Source organism: Notamacropus eugenii, chromosome 6, assembly GCF_028372415.1.
Source record: "Notamacropus eugenii isolate mMacEug1 chromosome 6, mMacEug1.pri_v2, whole genome shotgun sequence".
Lineage (NCBI taxonomy): Eukaryota > Metazoa > Chordata > Mammalia > Diprotodontia > Macropodidae > Notamacropus > Notamacropus eugenii.
In genome coordinates this window covers 123222695-123243654 of record NC_092877.1, presented here as the reverse complement: position 1 = coordinate 123243654, position 20960 = coordinate 123222695, and the positions used below count along the sequence as shown (strand labels likewise).

The window sequence follows — 20960 nt, the reverse complement described above, 5'->3', positions numbered from 1 at the left end:
ATTCAAATACAGTTTTCCCTTTCAATTTGCAGGGCTCAGGGTTGCCCCTGCAATCTGGAAAATCTATGTAAAAATTTCTGGCCCTCCCTTCATACCAGAAGAGAAGTCTGAATTTTTTTTTTTCTTTTATGGGATGTTTACAGTACCTTATTGTAGAATTTGGGTTAAGGATTTGGTCATAGGCTATATGTAGGTCAATGTTAAGCAAAAATATTGTATGAAAAAGAACTTTTCCTGTGTTGTCTGGTGGCCTTCACCACCTGCATCTTCTGCAAAACTCCCCAAAAAAATTCCCATTTAATTTTTTATGCCAACCCACAATATATCAAAACCACAATATGGAAAGTCTTGATGTAGACGGGATAACTAGTAAATAAAGAAAGAGTCAAGATTTGAACCAAGGCCATTTTTAAATCCAGGGAGTAAGGCTGCATGGTGGGTAGAACCTAGATCTGGAGTCAAAAAGACTTGAATTCAAATTTGACCTTACTAGATTTGTGATCCTGGACAAGTCACTTCTCCTCCGTCCACCTCAGTTACTTTATCTATAAAATAAGGATAATGATAGCACTTACCTTTCCAGTTTATTGTAAGGATCCACAAATGAGATAATATTTATAACGCATTTTGAGATAATAATAAAAACAAATGAAATAATATTTATAAAGCACTTTGTAAATCTTAAAGCTGTCTATGAATATTAGCTTTATTGTTAAATAAACAAATATATTTTTTATTTTTATTTTTTATTAAATAAGTCAATAAACACACAAACAAATAATTATATGGATAAATAAATAAATAAACTCTTCCATGATGCCTCCCTGATTCCCAGCCTCCCAAACAGGAGACAATGTGGCTGAGATATAACTCAGTAAAAAAGTTGGTTGAATAAGATAACCTCTAAGAACCTTTCCTGCTCTAAAGCTATGCTCCTATTCTGACTGCAAGTTGAAGAGGCATATTCTTTTATTTGAAAACAGTCCTCTGCCTACATGTACATTGAAGTTATTTCTGAGGCAGCCCAGAGATGGAAGTCAGTTTGGTGAGGCTGGGGTGATTATGGATAAGCCATATTTCAGACTTATAGGTAGAAGTCTGTAAAAGATATTTGGCTGTTCGTTACATCAGAATCTACCATAAAACCATAAGAAGAATGATTTTGCTAAAGTTCTAAGATGAGGACAAAACTTTTCCTCTTCTCCACTGAAAAGGTGACAGTCTCATACTCTTGGAATAGTAGGTTCTGATTAAACTTTCAGATAGTGAATCAGTGGGGAGGGGGTCCAAAGTGCTGAGTCAATGCTTTCCAACTTTGATACCTGCTTGACAAATGGCTCAGATTTCAGTGGCTAATGAGCCATTGTTATCTGTGCTCTGGAGATGTACAAATTGAGTTCTGGAAGACAAAAGATTGTACCTCTAGGAAGTCTCCCTTGATCAATCCTCCTTTATACTCTTGTTGCAGATTAAAATAAGGGTAATACATGTGGAATGAAGGAGGCCTCAAAAGGACAGCAAGCTGTGAAACGGAGCAGTGTGATTACATGCCTACTATATGATGGGGGAAATACAACGTACTGAAATCTAAGTATTAAATTAGGAATCAGGAGAGCCGGGTGTTACTAACTCACTGTGTGCTCTGGGCTAAATCTCTTAACCGATCTCATCTTAAAACATGAAGAGTTGAAGTAGGTAACGTCCAAAATATATTAAGGCTAGAAAATTATGGCTCTTAAGTTAGTTAGTTGACATGCATAAGTACCCAGCTCTCTGGATTGTAGGTTTTTGGGGGTATAAATCAAATGGATCAAATGAGATTAGGTTGATAAAGCATTTTAAAGCCTTTAAGTCACTATATAAATATTGACTGTTATTATAGGAAGGATTGCATATATTATCTAGTAATTATTCACATCATCTCTAGATCCTATTGAGATAAAAATTTTTACTGATTCTAGATAATAATAAAAATTACTATGAAGTCAAGCACTGTACTAAATGCTTTATAATTATTATCTTATTTGATACTCACAGCAACCCTGGGAGATAGTTGCTATTATTATTCCCAGTTTACAAATAAGAAAATTGAGGCAAACAGAAGTCATGTGACTTGTGCAGGTCATGCTGTTAATAAGTTTCTGAAGCTGGATTTGAATTCAGGTCTTCCTAACACCAGGCCTGGTCCTCTATTCACTTTGCAAACTCAACTAAATATTAAATTCTACCATTATGCCTATTGAGGTTGAAACTCTGCCCAACCAGGGATGCCAAAACTGTTGCAGCTTCATGATGTGTTGTGATGGAGCTGTCTCAAAGAATTCCGTCAGACCACCGCTAATCCAAGGATATGCATTTGTTGAGATTGACACCTTTCATGAAGCAGGCTGATTCCAAGAGGACCAGCAACTTCAGAGAGCAAGATGGATTTGTATAGGGTAAAGATGCAATTGTGTGTGTTTGTCCTTTGTGCTGAAGAAGACCATGCCATCAGAGAAATAATGACATGACTTGCACATGCCTTTCTTTTGAGTGAGGGAGGTCTGTGCAGGTCACCAGCCTCACTTCTCCTCCAGAGCCATCTGATTTCAGTGACCAGATATTCATCAGGATGACTGGAGATGACCCAGGATGAGGCAACTGGGGTTAAGTGACTTGCCCAAGGTCACACAGCTAGTGAGTGTCAAGTGTCTGAGGTGAGATGTGAAGTCCTCCTACCTCCTGCACTGGTGCTCTATCCACTGCACCACCTAGCTGCTCTGATAACAGAAATTATGAATATTACAAAGGCAGAAGGGGTTTGTTAAGGGATTAGGTAATAGGGAAAGGGTCCGAGCCATCATGGAACTGCACATGTGATTATCCACAATGCATACAGAAAAACCCATTGGGGGGGTGGGGGTATAATAAGCCTCTCTATGTCATAAGTTCACTCTAGATCAATTATTTTACTATTACTGCACAGGTGACTACTTAGGGAAAGTCCCTAACATTGTTTTAGGGTCTATATCCTGCTTGGGCATACTGCTGGTGCTGCTTTCTGATTGACTGAGTATCGTGGTCCTATCTAAGGTTAGATGGAAGTGGTTGTGGTTGAGTGCATGGACACACCTACTATTTTTGTGAGAAGTATAAGGAATGGAGACAGTGGTTAGGTAGAAGCAGTGACTAGGATCTCATCACATGGACACACCACACTTGCTGTTCTATGAGAAATATGAGTTCATGGACATACCTGTTGTTCTAGCGAGCAGTGAGGCATATATGAAGAACTTAGGTATTGAGTGGTAAGGGGAGTGAGTGGCTATGTAGGGGCAGTGGGCCTGCTATTCAATGGGGCCTATAAGGAAGCTAGAATATTGGGGCGGGGGTAGCTTTATTAAGATTTCATTAGGCCCATTTGAAAATAATATCTCACGGAATGACTGAGTCAAAAGGGACCTCAGAAGTTACCCAGTCTACCCTAGATAGTATCTGGGAATTCCCATATAATCTGATGCATCCTGCACTAGATTCTCCTAAGGCATAAGCTACTATATATCACTGTATAAAAATGATACATTCATTGACCTTAATAACCTGGTTTATCACTGTAGATAATGATTCATCACATAAATCATTTCCCTCCAAAAATAAAGCCCAGCATCATCAGAGTTTGAGCATGGGCTTCAGTCCATGATAAAAGATAATAGAGTAATAGATGCCACCAAAATATCTACTGCAGTAACAAACAGGAACTCTTATCATATGGCCTGCCCCCAGGGAGCTTATAGTTTATAGGATGCAAGGGTAGGAAAGGATATGAAATGTATTCAAATATTTATATAATACAAGACCAAGTGTGACAGAGCTAGGCAAAGAGCCCTTGGCAAATCTGCAAAGGGAGAGAACACTTTCATCTGGTTAGCAGTCATGGGAGCCTTCATGGAGAAAGTGGTTACACATTCTCAGTCTTAAAGGAAGACATGGGTCATATACATTTGATTTATTGCATGTGGCTCCTAGCTAACTCTGTGGTATTGAGAGCGTTTGAATACAGGGTGTCCCAAAAGTCTTGGTGCAGCTTTATGTTATTAAGGCTAAACTACTTTTTGGCTATGTTGTATAAATTGTCTGATGATAATAATGATAGTATGTCATGAAGCAGTCAGCTTTTCCTCAATCATAGATGCTATAAAAATGGAGCATTGTAAAGTGGTTACGCAGCCAGAAAAGCTGAGATTCAGCCCTACTGCAGACACTTAATACTCTGGGCAAGTCACTTAATAATAACAGCTATTTAAATAGTGCTTACTATGTACCAAACACTTTAGAATTATTATCTCATGTGATCCTCACAATAACCCTGTGAGGTCAGTGCTATTATAAACCCCATTTTACCTATGAGGAAACTAAGGCAAACAGCAGTGAAGGAACTCAGCCAAAGTTACATAGTCAGTAAATCTCGGAAGCTGGATTGGAACTCAGATCTTCCTGACTCCAGGCCTATTGCTCTACCCACTACACTACCTAGATGCCTACATGTAGCTATGCTTTCCTCTTCAACAGAATATCCTACATGTAAAATAGACATAAGGTTGTTCTAAGGAAAATGCCTTGAATATGATAAATGAGTTATCGTTACGAAAAGTTATCATTATGAAGTTTGAGTAAGGTCAGCCCTTCCTAAATGTCCCAGAAATATTCCTGAGGTTTTTTAAAGCTGAATTCCCCTCCTAGAAACCTACTATTTCAATGCATGGAAATCACAGATTTAGAGCTAGAAGAGATCATCTAGTCCAACTAAATCCTTTTTTAGATAAAGAAACTGAGGCACAGGAAGGTAAAGAATTGTGCCTGAGGTCTCACAGTTAGTACGTCACAGCCAGGTGATGAACCCAAGTTCTCCGACACTTCTTTACTCCTCAATGCTCAAAGAATGTTATTATATAATAATGTCTAACATAAGCATCAGATACACTGGAACAAACATTAAACTGGAAGTCAGAAATTGCTGGTTTTGTTCAGTCACTTCAGTCATGTCAGACTTTTCGTGACCCCATTTCAAATTTTCTTAACAAAGATACATTTCTCTCTCCAGTTCATCTTACAGATGAGGATACTGAGACAAACAGGGTTAAATGTCTTACCCAGGGTCACAGCTAGTAAGTGTCTGAGACCAGATTTGAACTCCGGAATATGTCTTCCTGACTCCAAGCATAGCACTGTACCACTTAGCCTGTGAAACACAGCACCTGGGTTCCAATACCAGCTCTGCTATTGAGTACCAGCATGGCCACAGGCTTGTTTGTCACTTGTAAAATGAAGGGCTTAGAGTAGACATTCTTTCAAATCTAGACAGGTTAGAAGATTAGAAAAGAAGACAGGAACTATTTCACTTTTGTCTTTATACCCCCTCTGTCTGGTACAGTGTTCCTGGCACACAACGATACTTAATAAATGATGATTAATTGACAAATATTACCACTTCCCAATTCATCTTCAGAAAACCGTCATGAGGGCCTGTATTAAAACCCCTTGAAATTTCTCTTTTGGAAACTCTTTAAGTTCTTTCCCCAGTCTTTGGTAGGGATGCATCCCCACCCCCATCAGTTGCTTTCAAAGGATGGCCTTGGGGGTAGCCATACTGTACCCAACCTTGGGTTGGTGTGTTCATGAGTTTCACAAGTCCAATTCACAGCCATCAAATAAAGAGAACACTTGTAGTCTTAACGATTAAGAAAGGAGCAAGTCATTCAAAGTAAAAATCCTGCCTGTATTTAGGCATATTTAAAAAATCCCAGGAATATTGTAATGAGCCTGTGCTTAGGAGAGAGCATTGTGCAAGTTAATGTAAGTAATGAACCTTTCATGCAAAATGATGTAGTGTCACAACTCATTTGCATCCCACTTAAAGTGTAATTAAGTTTCCCTGACAGCATGGCTTATGGCTGAAAGAACAGACCTGGCTGCTAAATTAATCCAGAGTCCCTCAGTTAATAACTCTGTGCAAAGAAAACTTTACACACACTTTCATTTAAAGTTCCAAAGACCTCGTGAAAGGTGGGCCAGGCATATAGTGAGAATAAGAAATAACAGATGGTTATCCTCAGTAAAAAGCCGGTATTTGCAAATGTTAAAATACCTAAGGAGAGTGGTAACTGAGGAGCAACTGGGGTTTTGCCCCAGAATCACAAATTTAAAGGGGATGAAATTTAGAAAGTGCAGTATTTGGAGTATGATGAATATAAAATCCAGCCTCAGAAACTTAGTAGCTATGTGACTCTGGGCAAATCACATAACCTCAATTTGTCTCAGTTTCCTCATCTGTAAAATGAGGATAATAGGGTTGTTGTAAGGATCAAATGAGATGATATTTGTAAAGTTCTATAAAAGCGCAAGTTACTATTATAAGGAACATTGACAACACTTAGAGATCTTTAGAATCTAATACTTCACTAACAGAAAAAATTGGCTAAAATTCGAAGCTACCAGATGGCTGACTTGGGTGGTCCCCTCTACAAAGTTATTGTGCTTCAATCTCCATCGCAGCTTCCCCAATGGCAACTTTACAGGTGTCTTGGGATCTTTTTTCTCTCCCCACACTGCCACACTAGAGCACAAAGTTGTGTTCTACCTTTCCTCCCCCGACTTCAACTGCATGTATCTCCCAGATCAGTCTGTGGTTCTCACCCCAAGTTAAAAAAAAATTCTAATTATGGTTCTCCCTAGAAAATGACTCCCTACGTGAGACTTAAAAATGATTACAACCAAAGAATCACACTGGATGTGAATAGGTCATGATCTGCTCTAATGCTAGGATCACATCAAAGTGCTGGCAGATGCATCCAAGTCTCACTGTATGATGAGAAAAATAAAGCTCTCCCAAGTTATCCTAAATTTCCCCAAGATGGCCTTGAATCTCCATACCCCTGAAACTTCCCATGTCATCTTTGTGGCTGTGGCAAGATAGGTTATAAAAACAAAACAAAATAAATTTTATGACCTCAAGACGTTTATATTTTCCTGGGTAGAAACACAGGTAAACTGGTAAGAATATAGATGGAAATCTGAGGGGGGAAAAACACACCAAGGGGATCAGGAAAAGTTAGAGACTGAAGAAAGTTAAAGACTATAAAAAGTAGAAATGAGAAGAGAATATATCTATGTCTTATTTGCATCCCCAGCATACAGAATAGTTCCTATCACATAGTAGGTGCTTAAGAAATGTTTATCCTATCATATTGTATATATACAGTTCTGGAAGTCATCTGCAAAGGGATGAAAATGGAATCCATGAGAACTGATAAACCCAGTGAGACCAAGGATATAGAGAGAAAAGAGGGCTCAGGGCAGAGCCTCAGGCAACATCTACAGTTAGGAGGGGCAGGGTGATGATCCAGTAAAGGAGATGACACAGAAAGAGTGTTCAGACAGGAAGAAGGAAAACCAAACCTGAATGATGAGAAAGCATCCAAGAGGGGGAAGACAGTCAAGGATGTCAAAAGTTTGCAAAGAGGTCATCTTGAAAAGTTGAGAACTGGGGAAAGGGGGGAGTATTCTATTTAACAATCTAGAGACCCTTGATAACCTCAGAGAAAGTATTAAGGATCTCTAAATTATAAATTCTAAGTTTCAGTTGAGGGGAGAGGTCCAAAGACCCAAGTTTGCAAGGGGTTGGGGAGTGGGAGGAGAATCAGTAGAGGCAACCAGCACAGATCACTTTTTCTAGGAATTAGCTATGACAGAAGAGAGAGATAAGTAGTGAGCTTCCTATTTAAAATAGTAATTATAGTATATAGTAATATATAATTTATTATATAATATATAGCATATTATGTAATGTATTATATATTATATAATTATATATATTTATATATAATAATAGTAATAGGTGTTAGCTAGACCGTGGATGTCTGGTCCAAGATAGTCTTCATAGGATGAGAAAGGCCTAATGTTCTTCTCTACATAGTCCTGTCCTCTGTACTTCCACCATCACCTTCCCTGTTGGAATGTTGGCAAGACCCCTGGCACCTAACTCTCCATTTTCACTGTGATATTAAGCAAGGTTAGGATCAAGACAGGGGGCAAAGGGTTAGAACCATCTGTCAAGATGTGAAGGCTACGCAGAAACAAGAGCTAAGACTTGCCCACCAACCCAATCTGGCAACCTAATCCAGGCCAAACACAAACTCAGGAACTACATAAACAAAATAATTTTTAAAAAAAGTTTTACACAATAAAAATCAAATTTAAATGATTAAATTAATCATTTAAATTTAGAAAATCAGAAAAATTAATTATTCTTGGGTAGGCGGAACCCCCACTGTGATTGTGTGGAATGTCAGGGGCAAGCATCCACAATGGTGGATACACCCAATGGTGTCTACAGACAGCCCAGTTCTTCTCCTCCTATTCCCTCTTCATCTTAAGGACACCCAGATGTAGGAGGAAAGAGTTCAGACTTGAGCAAGGGATAGTGGGATGAGTCTCATTCATATAAGATTTCTTTCCTTCCTCCCCAAACCAGAAAACAAAGGGTGCTCATCAATTGGAGTCCTCTGATCCAAATTCCTCATCTCCTATCATGATTGCTAACAGCCAAGACTCTGCTAGAACAAGTAGCTCTATACTTCTCCACCCTACCCTATTCCCTTCTCTCTAGCTGGATTTAAAAATTAGAACTCTCTGTCATTCATTTCCCAGCTCCATGCCTCCCAACTCCCATCTAGGTGTGCCTAGATTATTGAAGTCACTAAGGCAGAGAGAAAGTGAAGTTCTTTGCCAGAAAGGTGGAGCTATTCTCTCTAGAGTCTGTATTCTAGCAGTCTCCCTGTGGCTCAGGGATCACTTGATCACCCTTTAAAATTTTCTACCCTTCCTAGGGCATAGCCCCCCTTGGTTATAATAGTGAGTTTTATTGATGTCCAGTGTTAAGTTTTTTAAGACCCCTTCTTATAGATGTTTTATTTCTCATATTTGGTGACATTATTGGCAGCAGTAATGGGCTAATATTTCCTTTTCCATGGTACAATCAAAGGATAAAAGGATGAGTTGACTTGGGATCTGCTCGATGGCTTTCTCTGGGAAAGAAGAAAGTTAAGGCCAAAGCTTTGAATGGGGCTGCTCCCAGTTCTCTCCCATCACCCACTTCAGATCGAAGGGTTTGAAATACTCCAGGCGATGACTTCAGGGTAGAAAAAAAAAGGAAGGGAGGAAAAAAGAAAGAAATGGATACTAGTTTTTAAGCATACAACCCAAGATTCTAATTATTTATTAAAGATGAACATATTTTGGAGAACAGAAAGTTTTCTGAATGACTTAAAGCCTCACCTAGTATTGACTTTATCTTGAACTGACATGTTCTATTCCATTTCGTTCAATCCAACATTTATCAAGCGGCTACTATGTGCAATATACCATGCTAGGCACTGAAGATACAAAGACAAAAATAAAACTGCCCCTGCCTTCAAAAAGCTTATGTACTTCCCCAAGAAACAGAATATAATTAGGTAAAAAAAAACAACAACAAGGCAATTTGAGGAGAGAAAGAAAATTAACCCTGGAGGGGACCAGGAGAAGTTGGCAGCTCAACAGAACAGTGAAGAGGTATAAGAGAAATGGAGGTAAAGAGGGACAGCACTCCAGATACAGATCATAGTCTGTGCTTAAGCCCTGAAGGGTTACATACATAATTACAAAATCAATTTTTCCTCTTTCAGCAAGGTCTTCTATCACTCGTGTAGAAAATACCACAACGCTGCTTGTCTGACAGATGCTCCACAAGGAGGATCATTGAGCCCCTACAGGGCTTTCCCACTCCCCACTCCCTTCAGTAAATATTTACTAAACACCTACTATTTGCCAGCCCCTCTACAAGCTAGCCATTGGGGATACAAGTATACCTTAAAGGTAGGGTGAGAGAGAAGGCACTAGCCTTTGGGGTAATTAGGAAAGGCTTCATCCCAGTACATCAAATTGTGTCAAGATAAGATACCCTTTGAATTTCTCAATCATTAAGGTAAGTGGTAAAATGTAGGAAAGGTTCATTGTGAATTTATTATGCTGTTTTTGTGTGTATTAAGATTAGAAGGTGATAGAGTAAGACAAAATATAGTATGAGTATTTTAATTCTACTTTCCAAAAAAATTTAAAAACTGTAAAATAACCTTTGAATATACTCAGCATGCTTGCCATAAACTATAATATCAATCCACATTTCTATGGTACTTAGTATGGTGTTTGACACATAGTAGGCCCTTAATAAATGTTTAATATAACTTTCTTTCCTCTCAACCACCTTGTAAAGTAATATGAGTATCCTTATCCTGTTTATAGATGAAGAAACTGATTCAAAATAACTAATGGAGTTGCCCAAGATCACATAGCCAATTACTTTAAGTCAGATCTTCTGACTCCAAGTTAAGTGTCCATTCCACTTCACCTTTGCTTTTTTATACGAGGGTAAAGACTCTCTAATAGGAGTATGGCTAAAATTACATATATATATACATATATATGTTGCTATCATCCATCCACACTAAGAAAGATTTAATTATTTCTTAGAATCACAGTGAAACTATTTTGGTTCATTAAACTACTCAAAAGAATTTCCAGTCTTGCTTTATCATAACAAAGTCTCATAAATCCTGTTTTCTCTTTCTCCACCAGTTGGATTGACAACCAAAAAGAACATTAAATCAAATGATCAGTAGATACTCACAAATTGGGCCCTTGTCCAGCTGTAATCTCTTCATGGGGTACTGGATACAGAGCTTCAAAAATTCTTTTATCCCCAGATCCATGGATGGCATATAAATTCATCTTGTCAATTCCAGGCGGGAAATATTCCCAAGGAAGAAGTGCAGTTCCATTCCATTCATTTCCAACTATGTCAGCCTTAAAATTTAAATCCAACTCTTTCTTACATGTGATGGGCATGGGACAGGATGAGAAAAGGGAGAAAAAGGAAAAAGATGAATATTTAAACCAATATAATTTAAAATGCAATGTATCTTACAACTAGGATGGAAAGGGAAGGTGTCAATTGGGTGGAAAATACCAAATATTTGACATGTAGGAAATAAATAAGAATATATAAGACCATTATCCATTTACTGATGAGAAGTGATCAAAGAATGTGAATAACTAGTTCTCAAAAGAAAAAATACAAAATACAATCAACCATATGAAAGGTGCTCCAAATCACAAATAATAGAAATGAAAATTAAAAAAACTTTGAGCTTTTACCTCACATCCAGCCAATTGTCAAAGACAATGGAATTCATGTTGAGTCAGCTAAAGTAATAAGAGGCACAATAATAACTGTTGGTGAAACTATAAATTAGTCAGTCAATAAGCCTTAAATGTTTAATATGTGCCAGGCATAGCACTAAGCACTGGTTATACAAAGAGTCAAAAGAAAATCCCTTACCTAGAAGAGCTCATAATCTAATGGGAGAGATTATAAGTGAACAAACATATATACTTGTGTGTGTGTATGTGTGTGTGTAAACTATATACAGGATAAGTAGGTAATAATTAAGAGAGAAGCCACTAGGTTTAAGAGAGGTAAAGAAAAGCTTCCTGTAGAAACTAGGATTTTAGCTGGGATTTGAAGGAAACCAAGGAAGACAGGAAGTAGCAATAGGGAAGGAAAGCATTCTGAGCATAGAGAACAGATGGAGAAAAATTTCCAGACCCAAGAGATGGAGCATCTTTTTCGTGGAACAGCAAGGAGGTCAATGCTACAGAATCAAAAGACATATGGTGACAGGAGGAACAAGGAGACTTAAAAGGTTGTAGGGGACAGAGCTAGGCTATGAAGGGCTTTGAATGCCAAACATATTTCCGTTCTGGAGAATATGAATGTAGATATTATAAGCAGCACTGTTAAGAGAGAATTTCTTCTAATTGCTTCTTAACAATCATGACATATATGTCAACATTTCGAGATACCACAATAACATATTTCTATATTTCTAAATTCACATTTTTATAGCATTCAAAACTTATAAGCACTTTCTTCCAAATACTAAAAAGTAAGAAGTGACACTTCTTACTTATCCCCATTTTACAAAAGAAAACTAAGTCCCAGGAAGGTTATACTCCCTGCCAATGGTTTCACTCTATGGCCATTATAACCAAAAATTTTTAAATTTGACACAGTAGTGCCAAAGCCAAGATTGCAAATGAGGATCCCTCTCCTTAAGTACAGCATTCTTACACCCCAACATCTTGAAAATGTGAAAATTAATATACAAAAACACAAGGACCTATCCCTAACATGAAATTTCACATGTATTCATTTAGCTCCTAAAAAAAATCTTGAAAACAAATCAGCACAATTAATTCAAAAGTAACTAAATGTGACAAGGACACAGTAATCACATGGTAAATACTTGTTCCTGGAATTAAGCACACACTAATCTCATGCTAAATAGATGACATTAATTGAATTACGGAGAAAGGAGCTACATGAACCTTGTTCTAATTCTATGAGGGTGAGAATTTTGTTTCAAATATCAGTTCAGAAAATGTGACCTTCCTTCTTCCTCCAGCGACAGCCTAAATGGTGAAGTACTTCAAGGCTTGGCATAAGACAAAGGGATTTGTACTACTTGGTCTGAGAATACAGAACTAGGATCGAAGGATGGAAGTCACAAAGACTCAAATTTAGATTTAATATAAATGGGAAGTGACTTATTCAAAAACAGAACTGGCCTCAGAAGACAATGGCTTCCCACTCACTGCAGGTCTGAAACAAAATGTTTGATGAGTTGTTGTTGGGGATAGTGTAGAAAGAATGCTTGTTCACATAGAGGTTGGAGTAGCTTTGGAGGTCTCTTCTGATTGAGATCCTGTGATTCCACAAATATACTTGACACCAATCAAATTGCAGAAGGTGGCATAAATTAGGCTTCTCAAATTCCTTGATGGATGAGCATATATTTTTTATTGAAAATACCCTTCCAGAAAATGTGCTCTTCTTTCCTTATTCATTAGTTTATCACTTATCTTTCCTCAGAAATTGCACCCCTCTTCCTAACTCACCTATGTCTGTTGAGGACATCATTATCCTCCCTTAGTTGTTAGGATTGATCTCTTTCCCCCCCAAAAAAATTGTGTTTTTTAAAAACCCTCTATTTTCATTTTATATATGTTGTATTCATCTATCTCTTAGATGAATCTATCTCTTAAATGAGATATTTGTAAAATATAAGTATATTTTATAATTTATATAAATATATAATTTGTAAAATATAAAATATAATGCATACAGTAGGCATAATATAGATTATTTATTTATTATTTATATAGATATATAAATAAATATTGAATGAATGACAATCTTTGTATCCAAATGAATCCCCTCAAACTCTGTAACAGTTTAACCATAGCAAGACTTAAAATCCAGAACACGAGCGATCATGTCAGGAAAAAAAAATTGACATTGATTACCTAAGCTCATTTTTAACAGGCTGCCTATTCTCTTTCTTCAAGTCATAATATCAACGATGCACTTGGGAAAGAATGTAACACCTCCAATATGGAGATCAAAATTCCTCTCATCTAAACCTGCAGCTGTGGAATCAATCCCTACAGGACTATGTGCCTTTTTTCTTGAAGGATACAGACAGCTGAAAATGAAGGGTTTATTAGTACTTTAATATTGAAGCAGACTTCCCAGGTGGCAGGAATAGTTCAGTAAACTTTTAATAGAAGAGTCACATTAGAAGAGGAGGTCCCAAGATAGAATCCTTAATTTAAAGGGCATGATCGTTTTAGAGCTAAAGAAGCTGTCTTATACAGGAAATTCATAGGACAGGGGACTTCATTTTGGGGGCAAAGGGTGACACATGCATGTAGTCAGCCTATACAATTACCCCCACCCCACTTAAAGTGACTGACAAGATTCTAAGTTCTGCTAACTTTGTCAGGTAAGGGCATAAATCCTTGAATCAAGGTGTGAATAAGTTTTATAAATCAGTCAATAGGCATTTCAACCAGGTGAAACAGAAAATCTGTTCAGAGGAGTTGAAGGACTTGTTCGTAATAATAAAAGACCAGTTCAGAATCCTAGAGATTCAGGTATCTGGCAATTGAGAAGGGAAAGCATCCTCTGGGAGGTAGTTTATTGGCAGAAGGCAGGAGGAATGCCTTGGCCATGGTCTTGACTTCAGTCTCAATTTCCTTTCCCCTTCCTTGATCAGAGAAGAACCTTATGGACTTTAGAGGAACAGAGGATTTGGACTTTTCATAAGTTACCTTGCAGTATCTCCAAGATAGCAGTTGTGGAATACCAAAATCTAAAGAATTAAAATTGACTGTTCATCCAAAGACATGGAGAGATGCATGAAAGAAATGAGTAAATACTGTCTAAGGCTATACTGTGGTTGTTTCGACTATGTCATATTCACATATGTTATTCAGTGAAATATAGAATAGTACAGAATTGCACAGGAAATGTGATGTGAAATATATTTAACCACCACAGAATGATGCTCGACTTTTTCAGTGATGAGTGTCTTGGAGGAACAAGGAGGTCAGTGTCAATATATTACAGAATACATGGAAGGGGGTAGAGACAGCTGGTGGTTCAATGGCACTGGGCCTTGAGTTAGGAAGACATGAGTCCAAATCTAGCCTCAGACACTTTCTAGTTGTGCGACCCCTTGACAAGTAACTTAACCTCTGATTGCCTGACAAAAGGATCCACTGGAGAAAGAAATGGTAAACCAATCTAGTATCTTTGCCAAGAAAATCGTATGGACAGTTGGTCCACAGGGTCACTCACAAAGTGTCAGACAAGACTAACCAACTGAACAACAAGAAAGGGAGTGAGCTTGAAAGTATGCTTAGTTGGAAGGCTGACAACGTAAGAAGAGGCTGGTTAAAATGCTTTAACAGTCAAACAAGGCTCTGTATTTGATCCAAGAAGTAATAGAGAGCTACTAGAGTTTATCAAATAGGGAATTCAACCACAGGGCCTTACCATGTGACTTGCAGCTGAAACTGTGTTATCTACCATGTGCTATCTCCTCTTATTACCTACTGACTTCACAAGGTTGTTATAAGATAACATATATAAAGAACGTTGTAAACCTTAAACTACTATCTAAATGCCAGCTCTTGCTATCTTTAGAACATGAGATGATTGAGATGAGATTTTTCTATTGGTTTCCCTAGTAAGCCCTTAATAAATGCTTTTCATTCACCTAGTCATTCATTTATATCGTGCGGTATTATCATCTCCATTTCAAAGATTAGGAAACAAGGTTTAGGGAGTTTAAGGTGTTTACTTGATCATGGTCTCACACACAGGAAGGAAATCTCAAACCTAGGTGTTCCTGATTCCAAATCCAGTTCTCTATGCGTCATGTGATACTATTTGTCAGGGCATAATTAGGTTAATGAGGAAGAAAATCATAATTTGTATGGCACTTTTAAGGCTCACAAAGTTCTTTATATATATTTTGATCCTCAAAATAATCCCTGAAGGTAGATGATATCATAGGGGGAACCTGAGGCTCGAAGAAGTCAAATTCATTGCCCAGAGTCACACAGCTATGTCAGAGGTGGATTTCAAGCCTAGGGCTGACTCACTCCAAGCAGGTCATTCTATCCACAAGAAGAAAGTGTCCCTTTTGGATATATACCAGACAAATATAATAGACTATTTCCTCACTTAAGATTACCAGCTGGCCTCAGCTGAGAGTTTTCTTTGGCTCTAAAAATTGCCCTTCTGCTTTTGTATGTATCTAACCCCCTCCCTTCAGAGGGGTCTCAGATCAATTTCTTCCTAGAATAGATTCCTCCAGGAAAAGGAAAATCCTTTACTTGTGGTTAGTCGCTTGAATACCTCTCCATATTCTTCCCTGTCAAGCTTTGGAGATTTTATTTATTCTTGATAGAATGCACTTACCGTTGTGGTCATGGCCTTTTTCAATCCAAGCCCCTTTTTGCTATGCCTTAAAGAATGAAAGGTCTTTAGCTGGAAATTTCTCATGCTGGTTGTTGGGCCAGAAATGATCAATTGGGTGAGATAATGGTTAGGAAGGGGATAGGAAAGAGGCGCATGTACTTCATCTTTAAGAACTTGACTTTTCAGTTCATCCTTGTTATATTTCTAAGTGAAATGGGACAGCTTTCAAGTTTAGTTTGAGTTAGCTAATCTCTACTTAAGAAGTCATTGTGAGTACAATAACGTCAAAGAAACCAAGACTGAGAGACACAAGAATTTTGATTAATAAGGTGACCAGTCTTGACTTGAAATGTACCTCCCTTCTGTCAGCAGAAAAGTATCAGGCTACAGATATGTAATGGTGCATGTATCATCATACATCTACCAAGCTATGTGGTAGTTTGTTTTGCTTAACGCTATTTTCTTTGTTACAAGGGAGAAATGGTCAGTTTGTTTATTGTTTGGTTGTTTGGTTGGGTTTTTTGAGGGGGAGGGGTATAGGGAGGGCTGATCATTGGGCTGTAAGAGCAATTTTTTTTAAAATAAAGAAAAAAATTAAGAAATAATAGTGGAATAAAAAGCCTTAAATCCTATGACTACCATCAAGTTAAAGTTACACACTAGGCAGAAACCTGAGAGCCAAAGTTCTTCCCTTACATATTCATTCTTTGTCTTTCATATCTCACATAAGCACTGAGAAACAACTATTTGCTCTATGGCATTTGACAATAGGAGACACAGAAAAGAAAAGAAACAGGAACATTCCATCCTATGCTCTTTAACAACAAATTTCTACAGATGTGGAATATGCATGATTATCAGAATCCTCACACACACACACATACACACACACACACACCCAACACACCCAAATAAAATCTAAAATGTCAAATATACCCATGCTTTAATACCCTGGGGTGAAATACTTTCTCCGGCAGAATTATTATCTCTATTGCATAATTTGTGAAGGCTCTAGGATTTCATCAGCATGAAGAACTCCCAGTGTGGGCACCCCCCTACATTAATAGAGACTGCAAATGGCATATTACTCGGTAGGTAAATTCTAGGGAATTGTCTCCAAGGCCCAAAGAGATGCACTAACTAGCCCAGGTTCACAGGTTAGGAACTAAATGTGAACCCAGGGCTACCTGACTCTAAGCCCAGAATGACAGCCACTGCTTTTCCTGGGAGTACAGTAGTTACTAAGACAATTCTACTACAGGTTTTAGTTTGACACAAGAGTTGAGAAGATTCTCCCTGCTGTGATCTCTGGCTCTGTGATGCAGAAATGAAGTGTTTCCATTCATTCCTTCGGAACACAAAAGTGAAGAGCAAGGCAATCTACTGCTCTGAAATCTATGTGTGTGTTTATATCTGTCCATTTGTCTGTTTCTGTGTCTGTCTATCCATCTGTCTGTCCCTCTTCCTCCTCAGATTTAAACCCATTAGCCCAGAGCTAATAAATAAAAAGGATTCTATGCCTAGCCCAACCCCTATGATTTATATGGAGCAGACATGGAGACTCAAAAAAATTTATAAATACAGAGTTTAAAGGAACTTTAGAAGGCATCTAGTTTAACCCTCTTCTTTCACAAATGAGGAAACTGGGGCCTACAAAGCGACTTGCCCAAAGTCATACAGGTAGAAAATAGCAGAGTTAGGTCTTATGACCCCAAGTTCATAATAGAGGTATACAGGACCCCTCACTCCAACTTCACTGAGCTCCTTTATGTTATGAGAATTAAAAAGAATTTTCTGATTATAACTCCTAAGAGGGGTAATAAAGTGGAAAGCATATATTGCTGACCTCTGAGTCAAAATGACCGGAATTCAAGTCCTGCTCCATGTCCTCAGACAACCCCCCTATAAATTATAGAGAAGGTACCACTCTACTTTGACAGAGGGCATTTCCTGATCATTTCGCTGTAACAAAGAAATTGGAAATCTAATCCAAACGCTGCTCTCCAAAACAACAACATCAAAATCTTAAATAAGAGTCAGACCAATAAAATCCAAAAAGGAATGACTTTAAAAATGCTCTAGGACTTCTCTCCTTAACTTGCTGGTTGAGTCCAACTCCTTACAATTCCATTTGGGGTTTTCTTGGCAAAGATACTGGAGTGACTTGCCATTTCCTTTTCTAGCTCATTTTATAGATGAACAAACTGGGTTAAGTGACTTACCCAGGGTCACACAGCTAGTACAGGTCTGAGATAAGATTATCTTCACAACTCCAGGTCCCAACTCTCAATCCATAGCACCACCTAGCTGTCTGTCTACATCATAAAAGAAATATAGTGCCTGAGGCTATCAAGCTAAAGCACTGACAGACTCCCTCCTCTCCCATCCCTCCCATCCCTGCCAAAGACCAGCAGACAGCAGAGAGCAACCACCCAATTGCCAAGATATCCAGTTGCTGAGATATCCCATAGCCCAGGGATTTGGCAGTCCAAAAATAGCCATTTTCTCTCAGCAGAAGTATGTCAAAGAACAAATAACATCAGTCTCTTAGCAAAGAAAGAAACTTCCCCTGTGATACCACCTGAGGAACATGATTGGTAGCTCTGAAGTATTGGAAGCCTGAACTAGCTCAGATGCATGTGTGCCCTCTCCACACACATCCTCACAGTTTTTCCATCATATGTGCTTCCTTTCACATTCTTTCCTTGACTCAATGATCTGTCTGTTTACGTAAAACCCTGAAGACATTTCTCATATTCCTACCTACAAATACTCCCCCCAGATGTTCAAGGGTACAGAATCCAGCGTTAAAGCAAATATTACTTTTGCTGACTGTAAGCCACACTCAGTCCACTTGATGTTTTCTTGGGTATAAATCCTGGCCTACAGAGCTGAAATGGAATGCTCAGTTAGCTTTATGCCAGGGCCGGCCCACCATGAAAACATTCTCACGAGCAGAAGCAGGGCTCTAAAACCGTTAAGTCCTTACCAATGATAAATAAAAGCGGAGAAAGGTCAGTAACAGCTTTTTTTTTTTTTTACTTAGTATAGCGAAGCCTCTGACAGAAGCCCAGGAAATGTATGCCCATGGGTTTCTGATTAATTGGCGAGCAGTACACCCATGGAACCAATTTACAAGTGATTTGCAGGCATGCTGGCATTACTGAAATAAACGCGCCATTATGATGATTTATGCTACTGTCCCAACACAAATGATAAAGTGAAATTTACAATACTTAATTACCACCATGAAAAATGGGGAGGGGAGAAAACAAGCAAAGATTGGCAATTTGCAAATGTGTCAGTAAGGCATGATACGCAAATCCATTGGCTTTATTTTTTTTTAAGGAATATTACCATCGCATCTATAAGGATAAATACAGATGTTTGGAATAGACATCATCAAATCCCAAAACTGTTTAAGGCAAAACTATTTGGTGGTAGGAAGATCTCAGAGAAAGACTGACCTTGGAGCTCTGGATTTCTTCTGGTATCTGGAGTAACCCAGGGAATTTCTCTATGACTTCCTCTTAGCAGAAAGACTGACTTTTCAACTCCACAAAACAATTACTGGGGGAAAGGATTCACCTGGTTTAGTTCTTTATTCTTGATAACTAGATGTTAGGGTCAGTTATTTCTACCTGCTGAAGAAATGTAAGAGCTGCCAGTGGACTCTTTGCAAACTTGGGGCAAAACCCTAATTGTTCTGTTCAATGACTTCAGGTATGACATATTGTTTTCACTTGAGGGTGACAGTGAAAGTGGGGAAAGAGGCATTAATAATCTTCCCAAATCACCATACCCTACATTAAAACTTTAGATGTTTGTGTGATTCTTAAAACACAATTGACTGAAATTTAGCAAGAAGCATAAAAGGAAATGATGGGACAACTCATGGCTTGGTTTCATATCCTGATTCTACACATCAGTTGTGTGATCATGGGCAAATAGAGTCTATTTCATCATCCATAAAATGGGGATAATAATAATCTTCAGGGTTTCTTGTGAAGCTCAGATGCTAATAAAGGGTATCCCCAAAATCTCAGTGTCATTTAGCCTTCATAAATCTTGAACTGTGCATGGGAAGTCCTCTGAAAGATTTAAAGTACCATATAAATGCCCATTTTTATGATGATTATGTCATAACGTTTTGATCTGATTCTTATATTACATTCAAAAAGTCAGATATGTATACACTTTTTAAATATTAAAGCCCTATTTGAATTCCTATCATCATCACTACTGAGGATGGTTTTTGGCTAGGTAGAAGAGTTAAATAGGAACTCATTGAATGACTAGACCCAAAGAATGATGATGGATCAATATCAACCTTGAGGGAGGACTTCAGTGGAACACCCCAGGGCTCGGTGCTAGGCCCTGTTCTATTTGAAATTTTTGTCAATAATTTGAATAAAAGCTTACATGGCATGCTTTTCAAATGTGCAAATGGCACAAACCTTGGAGGGAAAACTAATACGTTGGATGAGAAGATTAAAATTCTGAAAGGTCTTGCGACAGGCTGGCACATTGGGCCAAATTTAATAAGATATAATGTAATAGAGAAAAATATAAAGCTACTCAGGCTCTAGGTAGGGGAGATGTTACTAAACAGCTCATGTGAAAGGGACCTGGAGAAACCATTCTGGATACCCCAAAGAAATCAAAGAAAGAAGAGGGGAAATGTACATATATATACGTACATACATATATATACATACACACATATCTCAAGGGGTGTATGTATAATGTGTGTATATTGAAGCTCTTTTATTGTACAAAAGAAAACAACTGGAAACAAAGAGACTATCCACCAATTAGAGAATGGTTGAACAAGTTGTGGCATGGGAATGTAATAGAATATTGTTATACTGTAAGAAATGACAGAAGTGGAATAGGCTATCCTTTTCCCTGATTGAAATACTAATCATAACTTCTATTTACACAGTGTTTTAAAGTTTGTATGTTTTACATACAATTATCTTTCATTTGATCAACCAAGTAGGTACTGCAGGTATTATTATCTCTGTTTTAAAGATGTAAAAACTGAGACTTGGGT

General features: G+C 38.0%; 1 protein-coding gene across 4 annotated transcripts in view; it reads right to left on the bottom strand.

Moving 5' to 3' along the window:
* LOC140511769 (UPF0462 protein C4orf33 homolog) overlaps positions 1-20960 on the bottom strand; it is a 94311-nt gene that overhangs the window by 34390 nt on the left and 38961 nt on the right. For 3 of the 4 annotated variants that reach the window (XR_011969665.1, XM_072621012.1, XM_072621014.1), the window contains exon 6: positions 10703-10902. Coding sequence is in view for 3 of the 4 variants with exons in the window: in XM_072621012.1 (XP_072477113.1) it covers positions 10703-10902 (200 nt within the window). In the remaining variant the exon portion in view is untranslated. Of the gene's footprint in view, positions 1-8912; positions 9167-10702; positions 10903-20960 lie in introns of those variants that run through there. The other variant, XM_072621013.1, reaches the window with a different exon arrangement.